The following is a 26,108-nucleotide window of genomic DNA, read 5'->3' as shown; positions in this document are numbered from 1 at the left end:
TGTTTCTTTTGAAGAAGTTTTAGCCCCAAGATTTGCCATGTTTTTATGCTTTAGCAGACCTTTGAAATCCTGCAATTAAAGAATAATAATATTATTTAAGTCATAGAATACAAATGCAGAACCATTGGGCTGTATTTGATTTGGTATACACTAGCTAAGATGTCTAATGAGAAACCACTGCTGACTTCTTCATTGTTTAGACCAGTACTACTCAAAGTGTGTTCAGTAGACCAACAGCAACAGGCATTACCTAAGTGGAACTTGTTTGACATGTGGAATCTCAGGTTCCACCTAGAACTATTGAGTCAGTAGTTTTTAACAGAATCCAAAGAAGGATTCATGTGAACATTAAATTTGGAGACGCACTAGCCTAGAATAACATCTTACTCTTTGTTCTCATGGCAGGAGTCAGATAGCTGGGACTATAAAGTTCAAGCCTTATGTGAGCTTCTGGGATTTCAGAACTAACCAGAAGGAAATTAGGCTGAGGGGAGATAAGATCCCAAAACCCAAGAACTCTGACTTTAGTTAATAGGTGTTGATGCATGGAAAGTGGGATGAAGACAGTATGTTCTCTTGAGGTGTAAACGGGAGTCCTTAGGGACAACCCCAGCTAAGTAGATGGGCGTTTAGTTAATATTACTGCAAGCTGAGATTTTTTTTAGCAAATTAACATTACTTCTGTTGAAACATTAATTTCCAAGGTGAATAATTTACATAATGACATATTTTTATTCTTATTATCGTTTTTAGAAGGGGGGAGATAGACAATAAATAGATAAATAAGAGAGTGTCAGATAGTTTTAAGTGATAAAAGAATAATAAAAGATTAAGGGGACAAATAAGGGAGGAGGGGATTGGAGAGCCACTTTAGTTATTATGGTCAAGGAAGGCCTCTCTTAGGAGACATTTGAGTCTTAAATTATGAGATAGAAACCACCTCGTAATAACCCAAAGGAAGAGTCTTCCAGGCAGGAGGAAAATAGTAAGTACAAAGGCTCTAAAGCAGTAGGGAGGTTGGATTTTTTAAGATACCCAGAAGGCCATAGTGGCTGGTGTGTGGTATAGGAGGGGGAAAAGTAATAGGGGATGAATTTGGAGAGAGGTGCAGGGTCAAATCATGTAGGCTATTATAGCCAGGCAGGGTTTTTGTTTTGTTTTGTTTTTTAGAATAACTTTATCAAGATAATAGTTCACATACCATAACATTTATCCTCTTAGGAAGTGTACAATTCAGTGGTTTTTAGTATATTCAGAATTGTATAACAATCACTATTATCTAATTCTAAAACATTATGTCATCTCCAAAAGACAACCCATCCCAATAGTAGTCACTTACACTCCTTCTCTCCACCAATCAGCCCTTTGTAATCACTAATCTATTTTTGTCTCTGTGTATTTGTCTATTTTGGACATTTCATATGAATGGAATTATATAATTGTCTTTTTTTGACTGGCACATTCCATTTAGCATAATGTCTTCAAGGCTTATTATATTTTAGCATGTGTCAGAATTTTCTTCCTTTTTAAGGTGAAATAATACTCTGTTGTACACATATTACCACATTTTTTTATCCATTCATTCATTGATTGACAACTTAGGTTGCTTCCTCTTTTTTAGCTATAATAAATAATGCTGCTGTGAATATAGGCGTACAGATATTTGTTCTAATCCCTACTTTCACTACATACTCAGATGTGGATTTACTGAATCGTATCATAATTGTGTGTTTAATTTTTTGTGGAATCACCATATTGTTTTCCACAGTGGCTGTACTATTTCACATTCTTACCAGCAGTGTACAAGGGTTCCATTTTCTCCACATCCCTGCTTTAGTTTTTTTCCTAATGTTGATTCTGTAGCTGAAATCATCTCTCAAGAGTGCTACAACTTTAAGCTGCTTTTAAGAGTACAACCATATAAATTCTAACAATTAAGGATTTTTATTGATTGAATCTGTAATTTGTATATTCTTTGGGATATGGAATTTAAGAGCATGTGAGGTTAAGGGCAGGGTGGTTTTCCTTACCATTGTTCAAAATGAATCTTGGAAATAAAAAATGAACTTTGGAAATTAGAAGGAAAACCAGTACTTAGATAGTGTTGGCCCTATGGGAACAAGTCACATATTTCATTTTCTCTAACCCCTCACAGCAACTTCATAGACAGCCAATGTTTTATCCCATGACTGAAATTAAAGAAGCAGAGTTTCAGAGTAGTTACGAGATCTGCCCAAGGTAAATCACTTGGAAATGGCAAGCGTGGGCTTCAGACTCAAGTCTTTGCAAATTACTGGCACTCTCTACTCTGCCAAAAGGCTTCCCATACCCAGCATTCTGAATATAGTATTTTGGGGAATGGAAGACTTGTTTATCACTAGAAAATCTTTTCTGATCTCCATTGTGTTCTCTTGGGCTCAAAACAGGAATGCATGGCAAGATGTCCCTCACACCAATGAAGGATGCTGTCAGCCAACGGAGACCGTGATTTCTGTGGTCCAAGAGCTTAGTGATCATTTGTAGGTTAGGGCTCAAGTTAAGAGCCATCCCTAGTTCCCCTGGTAGGTTGCAGGGGAGTAACTGAATGCTTGTCATCATTGAAGAGCTAGCTATCTACTACCTTAGGAATCCAGTTTGTGTATCTTGAGTTTTTACTATTCAGAAGAGCTCCATGCTGGGTCCTTTGGTAAATAATAATTTATGTTAGAGTTTACTGTTGACTGTGTTTTAGAACTATTCTCAGTCCTTTAAGTGCTTTATTTTATTTAGTCTCCGAACAACCCTATGAGATTGTTACTGTTCTCCCCAGTTAACATGAGACCTGAGCCCAGATCTGGCTCTGGATCCCAATCTGTTAATGACAGAGTGGCTGTATTGCCTTTCGTATTGCAGGATATTTTCTAACTTACCTGTCTCTGCACAAGAGATTTTGCAGTCTCCTTCCCAGGGCTGACAGCCAAGATCTCCTCCCTTATTGTGGGGCTCTGGGTACAGGATGGACTGTACTCAAGCCAGAGCTACCTGTCCTTCTCGTTTCCTCAGGTCTGTAACATTGTGGCTGGGCAGCGCTGCATTAAGAAGTTGACCGACAACCAGACTTCGACCATGATAAAGGCTACAGCTAGGTCGGCCCCAGACAGACAGGAGGAGATTAGCCGCCTGGTCAGTAGGGCTGCAGAGAAATGTATGCTTGGTTGCTCAGTCATTGGGGCCCCTGATAGCATAGATGCTTTTCTGCCTTGGCAGGATCCTCAGGAGAACACAAGTCTGGATTTGTTGCCTGGGATTCCATAGGACTGCTCTTGTTTCTTGACCCTGTAGCTACTTGGCTTCCTATTTCTTTTTCCCTCCAGTATTACTTCCCTGTGTTATCCACTCCCACTTACTTCATTTTCCACTTTCCCCCCTTTTTTAGGGCTATTACTTTCCAGCCCCAGCTGCTCTTCAGGGCTTTCTCCTTGGGACCTAGAGGGTGAGCAGTATTGCCAAGCTGCTGCTCCCCTGACATCTCCTTCTTTTATCTTGCAGATGAAGAATGCCAGCTACAACCTAGATCCCTACATCCAGGAATTTGGGATCAAAGTGAAGGATGACATGACGGAGGTGACAGGGCGAGTGCTGCCGGCGCCCATCTTGCAGTACGGCGGCCGGGTGAGCAGGGTCAGGGCCAGACAACATCTCTGGGGCATATGGGAGGGGGAATTGGGTTGTATAGCCAGGGGCTTTTGCCCCTCTACTTACCTGGCTCTACTGAGGCTCACCTGGGCACCCGCTCTTCCTATCCCCAGAATCGGGCCATTGCCACACCTAATCAAGGTGTCTGGGACATGCGAGGGAAGCAGTTCTACAATGGGATTGAGATCAAAGTCTGGGCCATCGCCTGCTTTGCACCCCAAAAACAGTGTCGAGAAGAGGTGCTCAAGTAAGGAGGGTTGGGTTTATGGGTGGAAGGGTGGGAAGGACCCCAGAGCTGCCTACCTTCCATTACCCACAGGGGGCCAAGATTCAGCTTGTGGTCTCTTCTTTCTGACTCTTGACCTTGCTTCCCTGTGCTTTCTGGCTCAAACTTCTCGCTGTTCCTTTTCTGTCCATCTGTGGTCAGAAATCTCACTAAGGAGCTGTATTTGTGTCAGAGATGATGATTTAGGGCATGAATCTCCTAAGGGAGGCCTGAGTTACTGTTATAATTACTAACATTGGAAATAAATAGTAGTAGTGATGACTATAATGTTAAACCAACATTCTACCTAATTTTTGTTCTCTTCTCTCATCTTCACAGTGAGTAGGTGGTGGTATTTCCATTTTCAGGAGACTGAGACTCAAAGAGTACCTTGTACAAGGTTTGCATATGAAGAAAGTGTCAGAGTTGGGATTGAATCAGATCTGAGGCTTCAAAGCTTGTATTCCTCATTGGAAACAAAAGCTCAGTTGGTTCTCTGAGCTGTCCTCTCCCATACACAGAATTTGTTCATTCAGGTCCAAGTGACTTGAATTAGATGAACAGGAGTTGTAAGGGCCTCTTAGCTACCTGAGGCTGAGGGGCTAGGAATAGATGACAACAATGAAGAAAATAGTAGAGCCAAATGGTTTAAAGGAGCATGTTAGGGGAGTAATGGTCTTGAGTGAATGAATGAATAGTAAAGAAATAACTGACCCCCTGCAGTCTTTTTTTAATTGAGATGTTCCAAATACCGCAAAATTAACCCCCCTAAGTGTACAGTTGAGTAAGTAGTTCGCGTAGTCTTTTGAAGTGATGTCTTCTTATTCTCTCTGGATCCAGAGTAGGATCAGTGCACACCTAGGCTGAGGAAAAGTTGGTGGAGCTGACCACTTTGGGTATTGATGAGGATAACAGCTGTGTGTCCTGGCAGGTTCAGCTGGTCTTGGGGTTTTTATAAGAATTAGTTACAGGATCAGCACCTGATGATTGTGGGAATTCTGACTGCCCTCCCTGTGCATCTCTCCTGTCCCTCCACAGACCCACAACTACCACCATCACACTTCTGGTTTCTTTCAAATGAGTTCCTTTTGTCCCTTTCCTGGGTTTGGGGGGTTTTACCGCCATTTAGGTCATGCCACTCGTAGCCTTGACCTACTATTGAAGAACTGGTCCTTAGCAATATTGGAAAGGCTCCCAGCCATCCGCCTTTGTGTCAGCTTGCTGGTAGCTCTGTTCCCTGTGTGCTTCTCTCTTATTCCCAGGTTCTTTCCCTGTTCAGTTCTCTTGAGAAACAATCCATTGTTTTAGCTTTTTTGGGGTACAGAAACTGATAAACCTAGAATCTTGGAGTTGTGAGTCTGTTCATCAGTGATCCCCAGATGCAAGGAATAAGAATATGACTTGTTCACCTGGGTCAGTGGTACTGAGTTAGATTGTTTGGTTCTGGGCTAAAGATTAAAATCTGGGAGTCTTCAGGTATGGCCGTGGATGAGATTGTCCAGGGAGAATGTACATAGTGAACAGAGGCTGAGAGTAAGAACTGAGAGAAACTGGAAATAGAATGAAGTTCCTACAGGTGTGTGAGGGGATGGGCTCCAGAGCACAGGAAAAGGCATCCTCTAGTGAGACAGGGAGAAGTGAAGATGACTGTGGAGGTGGAGAAATTGGTAATTGGGATTGGATGAAGTCCTAGGGTCCTCAGAATTTTCCTTCTGGCTAAAGAAATTCTCTTACCTCAACTGTATCACGTTTAGGAGAGGATTTCAAAATCTTGCCCATTCTAGACTTCTTTCAACACCTGGCCCCCAGCACAGGACACAGCATGCCAAGTGTGATCTAGTGGAGAGAGAAAATTGGGAATACCACTTCCTTTGCAGTAGAGACCCACTTAACTAAATTTGACTGATTAAATTTGTTGTTCCTTTATATCCTCCAGCCTCATTCTATTCCTCTTTTCGGATGCAGCCACTGTCATGAAATGTGACCTTCCATATAATTTATATGTTTTATATACCTACATACAAATGATTTATAAGATTTTTAAAAGATTTTTTAAAAATTATTTATTTATTTATGATAGTCACACACAGAGAGAGAGAGAGAGAGAGAGGCAGAGACATAGGCAGAGGGAGAAGCAGGCTCCATGCACCGGGAGCCCGACGTGGGATTCGATCCCGGGTCTCCAGGATCACGCCCTGGGCCAAAGGCAGGCGCTAAACCGCTGCGCCACCCAGGGATCCCAATTTTTAAAAGATTTATTTACTTATTTTAGAGAAAGAGAGAGCCCACTGGGTGGGAGGAGGGTGCCAGGGCAGAGGGAGAGGGAGAGAGAAGCCCAAGCAGACTCCAAAGCTGAGTATGGAGCCTGACTCCAGGCTTGACCCTACAGCCTGAGCCAAAACCAAGAGTCAGATATTCAACTGACTGTGCCACCGAGGCACCCCTTAAGAGATTTTACATTTTACACAACAGTATCATATTGTATTTATCTTGTGTTTGCCTTTTTTATTATTTATTTATTTATTTATTTATTTATTTATTTATTTGTAGTAAATATTTGACGAAATATTTTCTTACTACATAGACTTTTGAATCTATCATTTTGGTATTTATATGCTATAAAATGTCCCCTAGATAATTGCTTTTATTCTCTATTTGTGTATTGCTTTTAATCTAAATGTATGATTTTCACAAGTTAAATTTCCTGCTGTTCATTTCAGTCTGTCATCATATTTATATAGCTTGATTTCTTAAATCTACTACTGTATGTGTACCCTTTCTTCCAACTTTGTCTTCCTTTCCTAGGGTAAAGCCCTAAAGCCAAAGGAAAAAAGCTTTGTTTAATTATTTGCTCTTAGGAGGGCACCTAGGTGGCTCAATCCATTAAACCATTTGCCTTCAGCTCTGGGTCATGATCCTGGAGCCCTGGGATGGAGCCCCAGGTCAGCTCCCTGCTCAGTGGAAACTAATTCTCCCTCTCCTCTTCTTACCGCTCATGCTTGCATGCTCTCTTTCATATAAAATCCTAATTTTTTTTTTTCTCTTTGCTGTTAGGCTACAAAGAATCAGCCTAACAGGAGAAGAGGGAGCTGATTTTTACTGAGCACTTCCTGTGTTCTGATCACTGTTGGAGCTTATTTTAATATGAGCAGAGACCTTTCTCTCAGGCATTTGCCTGTTGCTACAGACTTCGTGCACAGGAATCAGCTACTTGAGTGGGACAAGGGAGGGACTCAGAATTCCCACAGGTCCCTTCCCTTGGCTCTCTGCCTGTACCATTGAATACTTAGCAAGCTTGATTTTGTCCTTCTCAACTTTTAAATGTGGTTTTTTATATTGGCTGTGATCATGTCTCATTTATCTCAGAATGTCTCAGTGGCTATCATAGTGCTAGGTACCTAAAATGGAGGCATTTGTTCAGAAGAATTAAAGTGGGACTCATTATCTCCTGTCATGACCATACTTGTGCTGCAGGAACTTCACAGACCAGCTGCGGAAGATTTCCAAGGATGCAGGGATGCCCATCCAGGGCCAGCCTTGCTTCTGCAAATACGCACAGGGGGCAGACAGCGTGGAGCCCATGTTCCGGCATCTCAAGAACACCTACTCAGGGCTGCAGCTCATTATCGTCATCCTGCCAGGGAAGACGCCAGTGTATGGTACAGTTCTCTGGGGACAATGATAATGAAGATAGGACTCCCTGGAGGGTCCTGTGGGTTCTTTGCTCTAGTCAGAGTTCTTCCTTAACGTCGGTATTCCTTTTGAAGGAGAAATATTAGCCCGTGTGAGCCATTGAGTTATCCCAGGTTGCGCTTACCTGCTCACACTCCATCCTAGTAACATTTACTGGGGTCCTCTATGTGCTGGTCTTAATGCCAGGCTAAGCTGAGCCAAACACAGATATGGGTCAGTCCAGATTCCTTCCTACCCCTAGGAGGGTGTAGGACATTGTGCAGTATACTCAGGCAGAAATTGTGGTGGTTCTAGAAGTTGTCTGTTGCTTGGGAATGACTTGGACTTTCCGAGAAGTTTTCTTTTTCTCCCACTTTTAAGAGTAGGTCCGACTACATATATATATATGTATATATATATATATATATACATATATATATGGCTCAATTCTTTTACTGTTTTCCCAGCACCTCTCCTGTTTGAAAGAAAGAGGTGTCCCTCCACTTTCCTGGTTCAACCCATATATGCTCTTGTTCCCATCTCATCCTGCCACTTGTGGGACTTCGTACCCTTTATCCCTCAAACTTGTTCAGATTCCCCATCCAAGAGAATGTTACCAGTCAGGCCATCTCCTTTACTTTTTGTCTTCTTATTTTTTTGTTTTTCTTCATCATACTTTTTGAAAGAGTTCTCCACATTTTCTAGACCCACTTCCTCACTAGCTGCTTACTCCTTTCATCTGTCTTACCTCTGACTTTCTCTGAAACTTCACCCACAGAGACCCATCGGTGACCTTTCTCACTTCTCTTGATTTTCTCTGTCTCGTTTTATTTTGTCATTACCAGATACGCTTGGTATTTTCCAGGTCTCTATACCCTGCCTTCTCTATCTTTATATTCTAGTGAAATTTTCATTTATTTCAGTTGCTTAAAGTCATCACCTCTTATTAATATGTTATAATGTATTATTAAATCTTGGTCCAACCCTTGACCTCTGCCACTCCCATCTGTCCCTTTGACCTTTCTTCCTTCTATAAGCATTTATTTATCACTTACTATGTGTGAAACACTATGCTAGGTCCTAAATACATTGGTGAAGAAAACAGATGTAGTCTCTGCTCTTATGATGTGTTTTGGTGGGCAACTCTTTTTTTTCCCCTACCCTTCCCCCCCCCCCCACCCCTGGACAACTCTTTAGTAGCTTCTTTTCTGTCTTTATTAGTAAGCTTTTGTCTTTACGTCTTCTGTATTTGGCATTGTAATTGCTTCTGGGTACCTTCTCCCAAACTCTGGAGGCAGTCTGTGTTCTCTTTACTCCATCTTCACCTTCTTCTTTTTTACAGTCTTAAGATATATTCTCTTGAATAAGAAAGATTTCTCATTTACTGGATGAGACCTTTTGTGACTACTCCCCCAAAAAACTTCATTGGATGAATTCACAAAATAACAATTTTTCAGGGCCCTGATCTTAATTAAACCTTTTCAGCTTTATCTTGTATTGTCCCTTTGCCACATATACTGGAAACATCACTTGTTCTGGAATTAGAAAGAAATGGATTTTAGTCCTGGCTATGCCAGTTTATTAATACAAATTAGCTAACCTTTCTGAGTCATGGATTAATTATATAACAAGCAACATCTAACCCAGTGCCTGGCACATCGGAGATACTTTACATGCTTATTTTTTTGCCTGTGCTTTCTAGTCTCTGGCTTTGCTTACATCATTTGCCTTTTTCTAGAATATCTTAAGTAATCTTCTTCTTATTGCCCATATTGCCCTTAAAATTCTATCCATCAGGCCTCAATCTAAATATACTTATTTCTGGAAGCCATCTTTTACCATCCTACCTAGAGGATAAATCTTTCCAGATTCCTTTGGAAATTTTATCAGGCTGTTGATCAGTTGCTGCCTTCTTTGATATTATTTTGAGAGTCGAGTAGATCTTTTGCTCTGAAACCTTCTTCCATCTGCACGTATGAATCTAAGGTAAAGCCTTCCACTGACGTCATATTCAGTAATTGATAATGGAGAGAAGTTGATTAACCTCCAATCCATGTCTCTAGGCCTTTAATCGATATCCTTGGATGCAAACTAAGGATACTTTTTAGAACTGCTTTGAGTAATTATCCACATTTCTAGTTCCTTTCATTAAAGGGAGAATCCATTATTGGCTTACCTGGGGAGTACCTTACTTTGCAGTATGCCTGAGGAAGGCAGTGCTCACTTAGAGATTTCCCCACCCTGGGCTCAGTGATGCTTTACCTCTGTCAAGTTTTAACCTTGATCAGGACCTTGGGTTTCTTCTACTTACATTCTCTTCCTTGACTATATACCACTTGGACAATGAAGACAGTTGCCTAGGAATTAAGCCAGCAGATTAGAAGAATCTAACTGCTCCTCTTACGACCCTTACCTTGCCTTCTTGGAGGCCAAACAGAGCAAGATCCAGTTGCATTGTGGTTGCCCTGAGAGTGTAGAAGGGGACAGTGTCACATTTGTCCATTTCGAATCTGGTGCCATATCTCACCCTGTGCTTTATATTTAACTCTTTCCTCTCCACTAAATCGGTACTATTATCCTTTTTTAAAAATGTAGACTTTTTATTGTAGTATACATCTAGAAATCTAGAGTATCTAGAGTTCAGTTCTGTGAATTTTTACAAAAAGTCACAGCAGGGTGACCAGTACCCAGTTTTGGGAGCAAAACATGACCACCACCTCAGGCTTCTAGTCACTACAGCTTCCTATCAGTGGTAATCACTTTTGGCTTTTAGTGCCATAGATTCATTTTGACAGTCTTTGAACTTTATGTAAATGAATCATTTATTATGTACTTTTGGTGTGTCTGGCTTTCACTCAACATTATGTTTGTGAGTTCATCCATGTTTGTTTAGTTTGTTACATAATGTTAACATTATGTAACATAATTTAGATGTGTTTATCCATTCTACTATCAATGCAGATTTGTGTTGTTTCCAGCTTTTACTGTTTTTTTTTTTTTGCTTTTACTGTTTTAAATAATGCCTCTGCATATATTCTTATACATACTGTTTGAGCATATATATTTTCATTTCCATTGGTTGTATACCTAGGAGGAATTTTGATTATATAGTTTACACTTCTACCAGCATTGTATGTGAATTATAGATGCTTTACTCTTACCAAATTTGGTATTGTTTCTTTCATTTTAGCCATTTTTATGGTGTCTAGTGGTACTGTTTTGTGCTTTTTGTGTGTGTGTTCCTTTTTTTAAATTTTATTTAAGATTTTATTTATTTATTCATGAGAGACACAGAGAGAGGCAGAGACATAGGCGGAGGGAGAAGCAGGTTCCTCGCAGGGAGCCCAACGTGGAACTCGATCCCAGGACCCTGGGACCATGCCCTGAGCCAAAGGCAGATGCTCAACTGCTGATCCACCAGGGCGTCCCATGTGTTGTGCTTTTAATAGAATTTCTCTGATGATTAATAAAGTTTGGTGTCTTTTTATATGTTTATTGGCCATTTCACTAGGCTCCTTTGTAAAGTGCCTGTTCAAGTCTTTCCCTTTTCTTTTTGTTGCCTTAACTACCTTTTTCTTACTGATTTATAGGTGATTGATTTCTTACTGATTTATAATTCCTTTATTTAATATGTATGCGTATTATATATACATACAGAAGATATACATACATATATCTTCTCTGTGACTTGCCTTTTTACTTTCTTAATGGGAGTCTTTTGTTGAACAGAAATTTAAAATTTTAATGTACTCCAATTTGTATAATATTTTTTCTTTATGATTAGTAATTTCTGTGTCCTTTTTAAGAAATCCCAAGATCGTAAGATAGTAGTCTATGTTTTCTTTTAAATAAATGTATGTATGTGTTTTGACCTTTCACATTTAGAATTCGTCTGTCTCTTCCAGAAACTCTTGCTTTCTCTGTCCCCTGGCAGTGGTTCTTCTGCTTGTGCAAAGCTTAGAATCTCAGCCTCTTGTCCACATCTAGAATTAGCAAAAAGCAGCTGCAGAAGATAGCTCAACTTGGTGAGATTCTCTTCCTCTCTGGAGTTTTTGTCTCTTTAGTTCTTGTCTCAGCACCTCTCTGCTGCCTTCAAAAGATGATTTCTGTATTTTGTCTGGCTTTTCTGAATTTTATCTGCAGAGGCATTGGTTGGCCACTAACTACTCTGTCTCTCTTGATAGTGGAAATGATCCTTTAAGCTTTTTAAATATGTTCAGGTCTCTCTCATCGAAAACATACTAAATCTTTCATTGATCCCACATCTCCACCTTGGCACTTTGTATCAGCAAAATAGTTTTTGCCTCTAAACATTAATTTCTTCTGTAATGATAAATTCAAAGGATATCTCTGGGGCACGTGGGTGGCTCAGTCAGCTAAGTGTCTGACTCTTGATCTCAGCCCAGGTCTTGATCTCACCATCATGAGTTTAAGCCCTGCATTAGGGCTTCATGATGGGCATAGAGGCTACTAAAAAAACAAAACAAAGGACATTTCTAGTCCTTATTTTACTAGATCTCTTAGTAGCATTTGACTTAGTTGAACACTTGTTCCTTGAAACTCTCATTTTCCTTGGTGTTCATGATACAACTCTGTCTTCCTCCTAGTTCTCTGGATATTTCTCTTTTGCAGACTCATCTTCTTAATTGTTCTGCAAATGCTGGAGGTTCCTCAAGATTCAGGTCTAAGCCTTCCTCCTTTCAGCTGTTCTCTTCCTTGATGATCTCATCAAGATCATGCCTTTAATTACCCTCTGTACAAAATATCTAACACATTTGCATGTCCTTTCAGACTGCTTTTGCACTTTAAACTACTATTCTCATTACCTAATTGACATCCTCACTGGGATAACCAAAAAGCACTTCAAACTCAAAAGGTTTCAAAATAATTTATGACCTGTTTTATTACAAAAGCTAGAAACTTGAAATTTATCCATAAAAATTCTTTTTATCATCTCTGAGTCCCTTAAATCTCTATTGAACCTGTTTGTTTCTTTCTATCTTAAGTAACTGTCTTCTTAGTATAAGCAACCCTCAGTTCTTGCTTAGGTCAGTCTGATAGCCACATTCTTTCTCTTACACCATGGTTCCTTTACTTTCCCTTTTTTTTTTTTTTAATAATAAATTTATTTTTTATTGGTGTTCAATTTGTCCTTTACTTTCCTTTTTAGTTACTTTGGCTTTTCAGTTTCTCTATCTCTCTCTCTCTCTCTCTCTCTCAAAATTTTTTTAAGATTTTATTTATTCATGAGAGACAGAGAGAGATAGAGAGGCAAAGACACAGGCAGAGGGAGAAGCAGGCTCCATGCAGGAGGGAGCCCGACATGGGTCTCGATCCCGAGTCTCCAGGATCACGCCTTGGGCTGAAGGTGGCGCTAAACCACTGAGCCACCCGGGCTACCCAGCTTTTCAGTTTCTCAAGCAGAACTCCTATCAGAGTGCATTTTTGCATCCGTTCCCTCTGGTTGGAATGCTCTCCCAACTCCACCCCTCTTCTAATGATTTTCCACCACTGGGTTTCATTTTTATCATTATTTAGTCCTTTCCTGGCTGGGTTATTATCCCCTGATATATGCTCTCATACCTTCATGAAGTTTTTTATTGTAGCATTTATCATTGTTGTACTTCTCATGATTTTTAGATTAGTCACTAGACAGTAACCACTATGATTAGGGACTCTATGTTTCTGGTTATCACTGTATTCTTACCTTCTTATATCCTGCCTGACATCTAATCGGCATTCAGTAAATATTTGTTGAACGCACTAATTACTTCTCTCCCTGCTTATAGCTGAAGTGAAACGTGTTGGAGATACACTTTTGGGAATGGCTACACAGTGTGTGCAAGTGAAGAATGTGGTCAAGACCTCGCCTCAGACTCTATCCAACCTCTGCCTGAAGATCAATGTCAAACTTGGTGGCATTAACAACATCCTAGTCCCACACCAGCGGTATGATCTCTGTTGCCCACTTGCCCCGTCAAGCAAGGTACCATGTTGGGGATTGTCAAAACGATAGGACTCTGGCCAGGCAGAGTGAATCAGACACAAGGGAGAGATGACCAAAATGGGTACTAGATGGTGCCAGGAAGAGAAGATCCAACTCCTCACCATTTGTTTTCTCTTCTTTGTTTAGCTCTGCCGTCTTTCAACAGCCAGTGATATTCCTGGGAGCAGATGTTACACACCCCCCAGCAGGGGATGGGAAAAAACCTTCTATCACAGCAGTGAGTGATACTCTCCAGCTTCTTCTTAAGGTTCTCATTTTAGCTCTGAGCTTCGAAGACTGCACATAATATCCTTGCCTCAGCTCTGATGCTTGACCCTTCATAAAAACTTTTTTTCCAGCTGATCATCCCCATTAACCACTCCCTTGGTATCTTCATTAAACTAACTCTGTATGGTATCTGTTTTTCAGAGAGAGCAGTGAGAGTGTAGGCGGTGGCCAGAGACTTTGACCAGTCTCCATCACTCTTGCTCTGTGTTCAAATTTCTCTCTCTCTCTCCATGCCCACTTTTGGGATATAGGAAAGACCATATCTCTTCTCTGAAATCCTTTTTAACGTGGTTACCTAGTTGCTGGGACTGACTGTTCTTTCCTCTTCCCCATCCCTACCCCTGATCCATCTAATAGATTAGTTGTCTTTCCAATCCCTCTCTAGCTTCTCTGCTCCCCATCCCTAGGGGCTTCTGAATTGCTAGGGATCAGGCCTTTCTTCCCACTTCTCTTTTCTCAACCCTCACATTTCTCTAGGCAAACGGGGCTAATCACAGTAAATGCAGGTAAATACTATGCTATGCTTATCCTTGTTTTCCTTGTGGCCGTCCATCCTAGGCTCTGGCCACGTCCCCTTTGAAAATGATATTACTCCTACCTCCTGCAGGAACACTCTTCATTGTGATTACTGGGTAGATTAGTACTTAAATTGAGAAAAGGACAAACTTGTAGCTCTTTGAGTTGGTAGTGCCAGACCTTCACATTACCCTCCTGCAAGGGGTAAGAAAATCGAACTTACCAAGTACTTACTGTGGGCTAGGTCTTATGCAAGGTGTTTTATTTTTTTTAATTTAATTTTATAGAAGATTTTACTTATTTTTTCATGAGAGACACAGAGAGAGGCAGAGACATAGGTGGAGGGAGAAGCAGGCTCCCCGCAGGGAGCCCAATGCAGGATTCGATCCCAGAACTCTGGGATCATGCCCTGAGCCAAAGGCAGATGCTCACCCATGAGCCACCCAGGCATCCCTGCAAGGAGTAGCACTGTAAGCAGGTGGCATTCTTATCTATTTGAGAGGAAAAAGAAGATCAGATGGATTAAATAACTTCTGCATGCATGATAGAGATTGAAACCAGGACTCATTGTATCCAAAACCCTACTAATTTGATTGCATAGTTTTCTTGCTAAGAAGCCTTCCCCAAATCCACATCCTAACAGTGTTGGGAGGGTGGAAGTTCTGGAGGCTGATCCTGCCTCTTTGATTGTTAGGTGGTAGGCAGTATGGATGCCCACCCCAGCCGTTACTGTGCTACTGTGCGGGTGCAGCGACCCCGGCAGGAGATCATTGAAGACTTATCCTACATGGTGCGTGAGCTGCTCATCCAGTTCTACAAGTCTACCCGCTTCAAGCCTACCCGCATCATCTTCTACCGAGATGGGGTTCCTGAAGGCCAGCTCCCCCAGGTAGGGCCCAAAGTAGGTGAAGAAAACCTTCACATTGGGGCCAAAGGGCCTAATGGGTGCAGAGAGTACTGCTCCCTTTTTTAAAGCTATTGGCATTGGGAGGTGGTACTTTGAGAGCTTTGCTAAATGGCAGTAAGGCCTAGGATGGTCCCTAGAATTTATAGTTCCTTTTTTTTTTTTTTTAAGATCTTATTTATTTGAGATAGAGACAGAGCACGAGTAGGGGGAGTGATAGAGGGAAAAGGAGAAGCAGGCTCCCCACCGAGAAGGGAGCCTGATGTGGGATTTGATCCCAGGGCCCCAGGATCATGACCGGAACCAAAAGCAGATACTTAACTGAATGAGCCACCCAGGTGCTCCTAGGATTTGTAGTTGACAAGTTCCTACATAGGTGATGCTGCTGGTTGGAGGTCACACTTTGAGAATTACTGCTGTTGAGCTTCCTTCAGAATGTTCCTCCTATTCTTTGTCCCTGCCAAGTCTTCATATTCTGTTGTTCAGAGTATATAATGAACTGGTTTCCTTGACTACCACTTAATATTAATACAGCTGTTATTTATTGAGCACCTCTTATGTACTATGAATTGTGGTAAGCACTTCATATGTGTTCTACTTAATGGTTAGAAAAACTCTATGAAATAATAATTATCCCATTTGACAGATGATGAAACTTGAGGCTTGGAAATGTTAAATGATATCTTCAGTGTCAACCAAGCTAAACAATGGTGGAACTGGGATTCAGACAAATTGGTGTGATTTGAGTTTATGCTCTCATCCATTTCTCAGTTTTCTCTAAGTCATCCAGTCTTCCCTAAAACAGCAGACAAATTTATACTATCATTTTTCTGTTCAGGAATGTCTAGTAGCTTCACATAGTCTTGGGATAAAATTCAAACTGCTTAGCAAAGCAATCAGGAGTTATTAAGCCCCTACTAGGTTTTTTATACTTTTACTTAATTAATCTGTTACACTTTTCACAACAGTTTTGTGAGGCTAACTTTAGTAGATGTGGAGAAAATGAGACTTAGGAGGTTAAGCAGCTTGCTAATAGGAATATAACTGAATAAAGCTTGGGTTTAAACCTAGTTCTAATTGATTTCCATTCCGTCCATTTTCTACCATACAGTTTTGACTCCCTATATCTGACTTCTAAGGCCACAAGGCAACTATTGCCTATGGTTATTTACTTGTGGGTTCTTCTTTAGCCCATTTTCTTATAATCCTGCTTCTTTGTAGGACTGAATTCATCTACTCCTTCTGTATCAATTCCTGAACTATGTGTCTGCTCTTCTCTGGTGATCTCAGCACTGTCTGCTCTTAGAGCTCAGGGGGAATTCCTATTATCCTCCTGATTCTGAAATTGACCTTACTTTGGGCATTGTGATATTAGTGATGTCTGTGTACTTTGGTTCTGTGTCTTTTTATATATGAACCAGGTGAGTGCTCTCTGCTGATGCCAGCCTCCCAACCAAGGTTTTTTAGCAACATATCATGGCAACTGAGTATAAGACAAATTTTACAGGAAGGCTCTGTCATCTGTGATGGTTGGGTGTCAGCTTATAAAGAGACTGAGCAAAAAGCCATATACAAATGGCAACCTCGTAGTTCACACAGATGTGACTTAGGAGAAGCTATATGTCTCTTTGTCTCCCTTCTCACTCGTGCCTAGATCCTGCACTATGAGCTGCTGGCCATTCGTGATGCCTGCATCAAACTGGAAAAGGACTACCAGCCTGGGATCACTTACATTGTAGTGCAGAAACGCCATCATACCCGCCTTTTTTGTGCTGACAAGAATGAACGAGTGAGTAAGAGATTGAGGAAGCCACTCATACCCTTATCCTGTGTCCCTTCTCTTAATATGGAAAAAGCCCTTGAGATAAATTTGGGGATTTAATCCTTGGTTTGTCTGTTGTCTCTGGCCCCTTCCCCCAGCTCTTGTCCTTCCCTTTTTTCCTTTTGTCCCCTCCTGCCTTTATAGTCCGGCTCCTTCCTCCTAGCTCCCTCACCTGTAGACCCCTCTATAGACCAGCTCCCAGAGAAGAAAAGAGAAGTACTATTTATTGAAGTTCTGTTATATGTCAGACACTGTACGAGGTGTCTTCCTCACAGCAGCCCTGTGAGGTAGGTATTATTACCTCCAGTTTAACCTCAAAAAAGTTAAATGACTTGCTAAAGTCACACAGCTAATGAATGGTAAAATCAGGTCTGTGTGACAGTAGAAGCCCATTATTTTAATATCTAATATCCTCTAGGAACAGCAACTTCTGCTTTACTTTTGAGATTCTGGTGGGCCAGGCAGACCTTGGGATCTTGGGATCTTGGTTGTCTTTGTCTCTATACAGATTGGGAAGAGTGGTAACATCCCAGCTGGGACAACTGTGGACACCAACATCACCCACCCATTTGAGTTCGACTTCTATCTGTGCAGCCATGCAGGCATCCAGGTAGCCGGGCTATGTCCAGGGGTTTCCAATGGGTCAAAAATGAATTGATTATTCCCATTGTCTCTAAAATATATCAGGTGTCACTGAGGGCATTCAGAACAGGATTATTCTCTTAATAAGCTTTTAGCGTATATGAACAGAAGTACATTTTGAGCATCTTAAGCAGGATTGCCCGTAACAAGGGTATTTTGTGACATAGGTAGCTTTGTGTGTGCGTCTTCCAACCCAATCACACTCCTTTTTTTTTTTTTTAAAGATTTTATTTATTTATTCATGAGATGCACACACACACACATACACACACATACACACACAGAGGCAGAGATACAGGCAGAGAGAGAAGCAGGCTCCATGCAGGGAGTCCTATGTGGAACTCCATCCCAGGACTCCAGGATCACGCCCTGGGCGGAAGGCAGGTGCTGAACTGCTGAGCCACCCAGGGATCCCCCACCACACTCTTAATAGTGATCCTATTCCTTAGCATTGGCCATCCCTTCTGCCCAACCTGGGGCCCCCTCACCTTCCTATCTTCCCAGGGCACCAGCCGACCATCACATTACTATGTCCTTTGGGATGACAACCGTTTCACAGCGGATGAGCTCCAGATCTTGACGTACCAGCTGTGCCACACTTACGTACGATGCACACGCTCCGTCTCTATCCCAGCACCTGCCTACTATGCCCGCCTGGTGGCTTTCCGGGCACGATACCACCTAGTGGACAAGGAACATGACAGGTGAGGCCTAGGATCAAGGTGGCTTTCCTTTAGCATCAGCCTCTGGTACTAGATCCTCTCAACTTTCCTTGGGCAGAAGGAAATGAATATTATATAATATGGTATCTTTGGGCTCATATGCCCAAATCTGGGTTGGGGCTTTCTCTTAACTTGGTATGGGAATTGGTACTCTGAATGGGGGAATGGATTAGCAGCAGCTCAGTGCACCAGGAAGGACTTCTTTCATTTTTGCTTTTCAGTGGAGAGGGGAGCCACATATCGGGGCAGAGCAATGGGCGGGACCCCCAGGCCCTGGCCAAAGCCGTGCAGGTTCACCAGGATACTCTGCGCACCATGTACTTCGCTTGAAGGCAGAACGCTGTTACCTCACTGGATAGAAGAAAGCTTTCCAAGCCCCAAGAGCTGTGCCGCCCAAATCCAGAGGAAGCAAGGAGGAGGAGGGAGGGTAGGGAGGAGTTCAGAAGGCCTTGTTTCCTTCTACAAAGGGGGCAAAAGGGTGGGGAACAGGGCCAGTAAGCCAGACCACCAGCCAGAAATCTTTGATGTCCACCTCATGACCCCCACCCCTCCACCCATCTTGTCACATCTGGCCCTGACCCCACTGGACCAAGAGGGGCAGCACTGGTGCCCACCATACACACAGGTGTCTCATGTGACTCACAGTGCTAAAGACTCATGCCTGACAGCTTGCTAAGGTCGGCTCTGCAGCCCCGCGGACAAAAGCTGGTAGGTTTGGGTTTGATACTTTAGATGGGAGAGTGAGGGGCTTGAGAAAGTGGGTGGGAGGAGGGAAGGATTTTTTAGGAGCCTTAATCAGAAAAGGTCTAGATTTGTTTAAGAGGAAAAACGAAACCAGACCCAGATCAATATTTTAGAATACTAGATGTTTTAATGGGTTGAAAATCCAGTTTGTAGGAAGATTTTTAATGCTAATGATTTTGGTTGCTCCTCCCCCAGCTGACACCCCTTTTTCCCTTATTCCTTTCTCTCTACTTTGTCTACCCCACCTTACACCTCCTCCCTGACAGACATCCAGCCCCTAGTAAGACTTAAGGCACTATGGCACTTAGCTCTGAAGTGACACGACCCTGTCTTCCTTCCGCCTACTGGTGGGTAACCAGTGCCTTCCCTGTAACGGTAATGCTGCAGAACTGCAACCTTTTGTACCTTTCTTTGGGGGGATGGGGTGGGGGTGGGAGAGGAGGTAGGTGGGGAAGAAATACCCCTAACCCAACAAGCCTCTAGCCAGAGCGCCAGCTACTTTGCATTCAAAGGAATTAACTTCCATATTCATTGAGCTTTTAAAAAGATCACAACCTCAAGATGGTTAAAGTCCATTGACATTTGCACTTTCAGACATGACAAGTCTAGGAGCTGCTGAGATGACTGGCCCTTGGCCTTTCCACTTGACGCCTCCTTTTCTCCCTGTCGTCGTCCCCCCCCCCCCCCCCCCAGCCTTCCCACCTGCCTGGGTCTGGAGTTACTTACATCGCATTTCTCATTCTTGGCTTCTTTTTTCCCCTGATGGTCAAGTCGATTATGTTTCAATATTTCTTAACTGGGGTGTCTTATAACAAATGATCTTTAGGTCTAAAATAAGAAAAAAAAAAAGAGCAAAAACTAAATGTTATTTTTATACCATAACTTGAGTCTGTTGCCAAAATCTGGAAATCCCTCCCATGCCCAATAAGTTTACATCCCAGAAACATTGAGCCATCAGAAGGAACTATGTACCTGACTTATTCTTTGGCCTGGCTAGGTAGGGAGAGTGGTTATCTCCCCAAGGTGGGGCTCAGGCTCCACCCTTCCCCTGTGCAGATAATATCGTTTTCTTGCTGTAGGCGCCCTCCTCTGCACTGCCCTGTACTCTTCCTGCAAGTGCATCTTCCCTTTCTCTAGACTGTTCTCTGACACTTTGGCTCATCCCAGATTCCAGTGTGTCCTGTGGACAGGCTGGGGGATTTTGCTGCTCCCTATCGCTTCTGTTTACACAAATGAATTTTTCCCAGTTTCCCACTAGGGCATGTGAGTGGGTGGCATGGGCCTTTGTTTTGTTTTGTTTTGTTTTGTTTTTGTCTCCCTGGATAAAGATGGGGTTTGGCTATCTTGCAGAACTGGAAAAGTAGGGGGTTTCTAGCTTGGTGCCTGCTGGCCTTGAGGCAAGGCCCCCTCTTTCCTTAACTGTTCATTTTTTTCCTATCCCACTGCTTGGGATGAGGAGTTGCAGCTTCAGTGTGGAAGTTCCTCTTTGTGAGGAGCCTGGGCTTGGGTTTGCCCCAATCTGGTGATGAAGCCATGACACTTTAGACCTAGCTCAGGCTTGGAGGCCAGTCTGAATCCTGGCCTGTGTGCTTAGAGCTACCATTTCCCCTCTCCAGCAGCCCTTGTACAGACCCAGATTTGCTATGCAAAACAGTCTATCCCAGGTTCTGTTCTGGTTGGCTACTTTGTTCAGCAACTTCACAAAACGTAGCACAAACATTGATTATGGAGAAGGCATCAGGACTGTTGAGTAACTCCTCCTCTACTTCTTCCCTACTGGCTACGGCATGGGATGCCCCATGGGCACAGCCCAGCTGAAGAACAGAATGGAGGGCTCTGGGAGGAGGCAGCTCACTGGAGAGCCTACATTCCTTACACAAGTGCCTAAAGAGAGTGATGCCAACACTCCATCTGCCCTGTCCATCGCCTTCATATAGTGTCTACTTCGTGTTCAGTCACCCTTTGGGGAGGGGAGCTCTCTTGGGACAATGGGCTCTGCATGTTCTCTTCTTTGGGTGCATTTAGGGGCTGGGATCAGGGCACTGTTCCTGGAGGGTCCAGTCATTCACCAGCATTTGCAAATATCCATAGGGAGCTGGTGGTAACCACCTACTCTCAGCAACAAGTTTATGTTCTCCTTTTTCTCTCTTTGCCTCACTCTCTCCATTTGGATTTTGAGCTGGGGCTTAAAAAGCATTTTTTAGCCCTTGGGCATTGCACATGCCATTCATGAAATAAAAAAGCAAGAGAAGCAGTTTGGGCAATGGCAAGAAAATGACTTCTTGCTCTGATTTCTTTTTTTTTAATCTTTGAGACTTGAAAAATATCCTTGACCTTGAGGATTATTCTTGTTTGAAAGATGGTGCATGCAGTTTGAGAAGTGGTGTTAGCAACAAGCTTTGGATTTCTTGGATTTGGTTAAGTGGTGCTTCTTACTTGTGCTCTGAGAAAGTGTTGGGGGGACCCCAGCCTCATCCTCTTGGACAGGTCTCTTGCTCCCTTCATTCTACTCTCTTGCCTCTCTTTTCTACTTATCTCTTTCCCTGTTGTCCTTTTCCTTTTTTCAATTCACTAAGCTTGTTTGCTGGCCTGCCTGCCTACGTGATGATGAATTCTCTGCATGGCTATGATAATCCCACTGTTAGCTAGCAAGGTCAGGCTTAATACTCCTTGGCTGCAGAAGACCAAGAATCTGTTCTCCAAGCCTGGTGATGTTCTCTCTGGGCTTGACTGCCATCGATGTTATACAAAGGCAGATCAGCAAGCCTGCCTACCTGGCATGAAATCAGGAGGGCTTCTGACAACTTCCACACCTGTCCACTCCTTGGGGTTGGTTTCTCTCATTGCTTTTTCTAGATCTGGTTCCATGTCTCTACTGGGGCCTCCCTTTTCTGAGGATGTCCTAGGGTTGAGCTACTTGGTTTCCGGTGTTGGGGGGTTAGGGGATGGACATGGGGGAAGAAGAGAGTGATCGGAAGAAAATGGGAGAGAATTTGGATAAAAGATGGGAAAGAGCACTGTTTATTGATCATTTTTCCAGTCTAGTCTGACCCATTGGGGGTTGAGGTGCTATTGCTGAACCTTGGGATAAGCCTGGGGCTATTGTTGATGGGAACTTAGGTTTAGAATAATGATGAGGAAGGTACCTAAAAGCATGAAATCTCCCTAAAAACCTCCTGGTTCCCACCTACTAGATAGCCCCACTAAGGCCTCCTCATTGGCTAAGCAACAATGTTCTTGGATGGGTTTTGTTTTTGTTTTTGTTTCTGTTTTTTTGGGGTCCAGAATTCAGTAAATGAGGCTAGCACTCAGGATGGGCAGCCAAGGGGACAATTTGACTTCTTTGCTGGCCCATGGGGTATCTATCTGCAAGGCTGGTGGACAGTGTTTTAGACCTGGCATCATGTGTAACAAAGAAGAATGGAAGTTCCTTCCCCTTCAGGGTGGAAAGTCATCTCAAACTAGCCAAAATGCAGTTTTGGAAACTACATTGGGGGAAGTTATTTTTTATATTTACTGGGCCTCGGCCAATCCAGGATGGTAGCTGGGATGCCTTCCTTTTAAAGTCTGATCATGGCAGGGATATGCAGGGCACTCTTTCCTATTTAGCCTTCTAAGCAGATTGGGGAGAAGGGATTCTCTGGTTTTCTCTTTCCCCCCTTTTATTAGGACTTGCCTTCTCCCTAGGCAGGGAGAGAGGCTAGGTTGGTGCTCTCCCCTTACTCTATTCCTACTGACTTAGAACCTCTGGCTGCTGTTTGGGAGCCTAAGAATGGGAGTGGAGGGAATGGGCTCAAAATAAAACAGAATAAGGTGGGGAAGGCAGATTTCCTTCTTTAAAAAGGAAAATAGGAAACCCTCCAAGGATTGTGCAAGTAAAGACAATGTGTCAAATGCACTGAGTCCCCTGGTGTAGTAGCAATAAGGAAAAATGAAATGACTTTCCTGTGCACACAGTCCAACCCGATTGGTGTGTGATGTTGCACTTAGCAGCCATCTGGTGGGCATGTGTGACTACTCTGGGTTTCACTTTAGTTTCTAAACTTTTTATCCCTCTCAAGTCCAGCATGGATGGGGAAATGTCCCTGGAGCCCCACAGCTGTGTACTTGTTTGCATTTGTTTCCCTTTGAGACTTGTGTTTGTGTCCTGCTTCGAGCTGTACCTTGTCCAGTCCATTGTAAAATTTTCCCAACAGCTGTAATGTACAGTTCCTTCTAAAGCAAGCAACAGCAGCACAATTCTGTGTTTTATAAAGACAACAGTGGCTTCTATTTCTAAAGTGCGGTCTCTCTCTCTCTTTTTCCCCAGCCCCATTAGCAAAGCAAACTGTTGGGATTAATTATATCTCTGATAGATTTTAGGTTAGACTAATAGATTGTTATAAGAGCAGAACCATCACTTATATAGGAAAGTGGATAAAAAAAATACCAGAATGTTGAAACTACAGATAATATGTAATCCTTCACAAGCCCTCCATTTATTCTTCATTCAACAAACCATGCAAAGCATTGTGTCCAGCAGTATTGTTGGGGGAGGAAGCAAGCACAGATCAAAAATGAGGAAAACCGTGTCTCTCTCCTTAAGGAACTTAAAGTTTCGTGGGGGAGAGGAGTGGCCAAATGATTCCCTGGCCAAATGGTGAGAGACTGATACGAGGCTATTGAGCTGTAGCAGTGAAATAGGAAAGGGAAGATTTTTGAGAGATGCTCAGAAGATAGAATTAATAGTACTCAATAGAAGATGGAAGGGAAAGAGAGGAGCAGAGTCTAATAACGCTCAGGTTTCTGCTTGAGCAATGGGTATATTGGGACATTTTTCTAACCAACACTGGGGGAGAAGGAAGAATATAGAAGAAAGATGGTGAATTTTGTGAAGACCGCCTTGTATAAGACTGAGTTTAGAGGTTCCCATGAGGCAACAAGTTTAAGGTTTCCAGTAAACACATATTTTAGTTCTCAGGGAATACTACAGAACTGCAGTTGTAGATAACGGGATTCATACTCCTATAGATGGTAGGTAAAGCTGTAGGAATGAACAAGATGGCTTAGAAAAAGAGTAGATCAAGAAAAACATAGTGTCCAACTCCAGGAAACACAATTTAAAGGATGAGAGGAAGCTGAGCCTAAGAAGACTGTTAAATCACTACTAGATACCTTGTTTAGTTTTTACTTAATGAGGTAGGAGAAAAGTTAGAATGCAATAGGATCCAAGAAGGGCATAATTAACAACATGAACTGCACTGAGGAGGAGGTATTTTTTTCTACTCAGTTTACCATCCTCCACTCCATCTTCTTTGACATCTTACAACTATGTGGTCATTCTCCAGTATTTCTTGAAAGTGAGCATTGAAAAAACCTAATTTAAATAAGGCTAAGACCAGGATTTCCGAATTGTTCACCACAACCACCACCTCCACCTCCACCTTCCTCCTGTCCTCAGGAGATACTTGTAAAAGAATAAAATAAACAAACCTAATTTTGTTCCTAACCAGTGTCCTAGATGGTGTTCCAGTGCACTTGATAGCACTTAGCAGCTTGCTTTATTTATTTTCATGACGTGTTTTCCCAGAGCCTGTGAACTTCTAGGAGCCAAAACTACATTGTTCATTTTTTGTCACCTCAGGGCTGTAGCATATATCAAGGGATCAATATTTGTGAATAGAATTGAAATGATCTAGAAATTTGTGGTTCATGAATACAGAGAGGGAGTCAAGAAGTGATACTGAGTGCACAGGATGGACCTGACTCTCAGGTAAGTAGAAACTTAACCAGATTACCATTACCATCATCTTTTCCTAATCTCACCCCAGCTTGGAGGTTTTATGGTTTTGTACCTTAAGCTGATGGTACAGTTGTCAAGCATGTAAATTCTGGCATTCCTCCCTGGTATTGCTAGAGCACTGTTATTTCTGTGTACTGGGGGAAGATGGCTCAGAGATGGATTCTGGCACAGGACCTAGTGAGAAATTTTCAGTAGCAGCTAGTGTGTACATAAATGGGCCTAGCATTCCTCTGGAAGCCAAGTGTTGTGACTTTTCAAATTGCAAAGCTAACCTGTGTCTACCACCTGTCAGATGCCCTTGGAAGCAAGCCAGCCGTACCCAGCTCCTTTTCAGCAGCCAGGGTTGGTGAGATTGATCGAACTTGAACAGATTGGAACATGGAGATTTTTCCCAATTGAAATAAAACTCGAAATAAATCTATGACCCTTAATGAAGCAGAAATAAAGTATTTAGTAGAGTTAAGTGGGAGGGTAATCATGACACATTTTTGCCATAAATTTTAGTTTTAGAAATGATTGAGATTCTAAAGGTTTCAGATTCTGACTGTTGGTTGCTGCTCAAGAGAAAAAGATAGTGGGCTTCCACTATCCTGATTTGTCTGGTCCTGGAGCTCAAGATTTTGAGTAAAGGCTTGTCTGAATACCCCTGGACATTCCCTCTTTAGTATTGGTTGAGCAGCCTTTCCTTTGCTGTGTCAGTTGGCAACATAAACTGTAGCACATTCTTGTCTAGGAAGTGCCTTGGAGCAGAGTGAGGCAGGGTATTTGTTGGGTATCTTTTGGCGTAGCAAACCCCAGAATCTCATGGCAGTAAGGGTTTGGTGGTTAAATGAAAGGGTTATAGTGCAAAGAGAAGACTTTCAAGTTCTGATCCCAGGCCTTCCCTAGACTGCTGTCTGCACTGCTTGAATGGAAGGTATCATTGAATTGTAGCAAACAGCTGTCCCTAATTGTTCCTAGCTTTCAAGCCAATTTATTCCTCTGGCTACAGGTTGAGGAAACCTGGCAAGCTTAGAAGTTGCAGAGCATGACAGAAGTACTCTTAACTTTAAACTGGAAAAGTGGACTTTCTGGGGCTGAGGCATATTTA

At 42.5% G+C, this 26,108-nt stretch overlaps 1 protein-coding gene across 5 annotated transcripts in view; it reads left to right on the top strand.

Annotated features, from left to right (window-relative positions):
* Positions 1 to 24,724, top strand: part of AGO1 (argonaute RISC component 1) — a 36,605-nt gene extending 11,881 nt beyond the window's left edge. For 2 of the 5 annotated variants that reach the window (XM_038557923.1, XM_038557921.1), the window contains exons 9-19: positions 3,043 to 3,162; positions 3,529 to 3,651; positions 3,789 to 3,922; positions 7,415 to 7,599; positions 13,402 to 13,561; positions 13,746 to 13,836; positions 15,097 to 15,291; positions 16,961 to 17,095; positions 17,637 to 17,738; positions 18,275 to 18,474; positions 18,714 to 24,724. In XM_038557923.1, the coding sequence (XP_038413851.1) occupies positions 3,043 to 3,162; positions 3,529 to 3,651; positions 3,789 to 3,922; positions 7,415 to 7,599; positions 13,402 to 13,561; positions 13,746 to 13,836; positions 15,097 to 15,291; positions 16,961 to 17,095; positions 17,637 to 17,738; positions 18,275 to 18,474; positions 18,714 to 18,822 (1,554 nt within the window). In that variant the 3' untranslated portion in view covers positions 18,823 to 24,724. Of the gene's footprint in view, positions 1 to 3,042; positions 3,163 to 3,528; positions 3,661 to 3,788; positions 3,923 to 7,414; positions 7,600 to 13,401; positions 13,562 to 13,745; positions 13,837 to 15,096; positions 15,292 to 16,960; positions 17,096 to 17,636; positions 17,739 to 18,274; positions 18,475 to 18,713 lie in introns of all 5 variants that reach the window. The other 3 variants (XM_038557922.1, XM_038557920.1, XR_005370173.1) reach the window with 2 other exon arrangements.
* Positions 24,725 to 26,108: the final 1,384 nt, after the last annotated feature.

The sequence above is a fragment of the Canis lupus genome, chromosome 15 (assembly GCF_011100685.1).
Source record: "Canis lupus familiaris isolate Mischka breed German Shepherd chromosome 15, alternate assembly UU_Cfam_GSD_1.0, whole genome shotgun sequence".
Lineage (NCBI taxonomy): Eukaryota > Metazoa > Chordata > Mammalia > Carnivora > Canidae > Canis > Canis lupus.
Note: the sequence above shows the minus strand (reverse complement) of the source record. Positions and strands in the feature narration are given on the sequence as shown.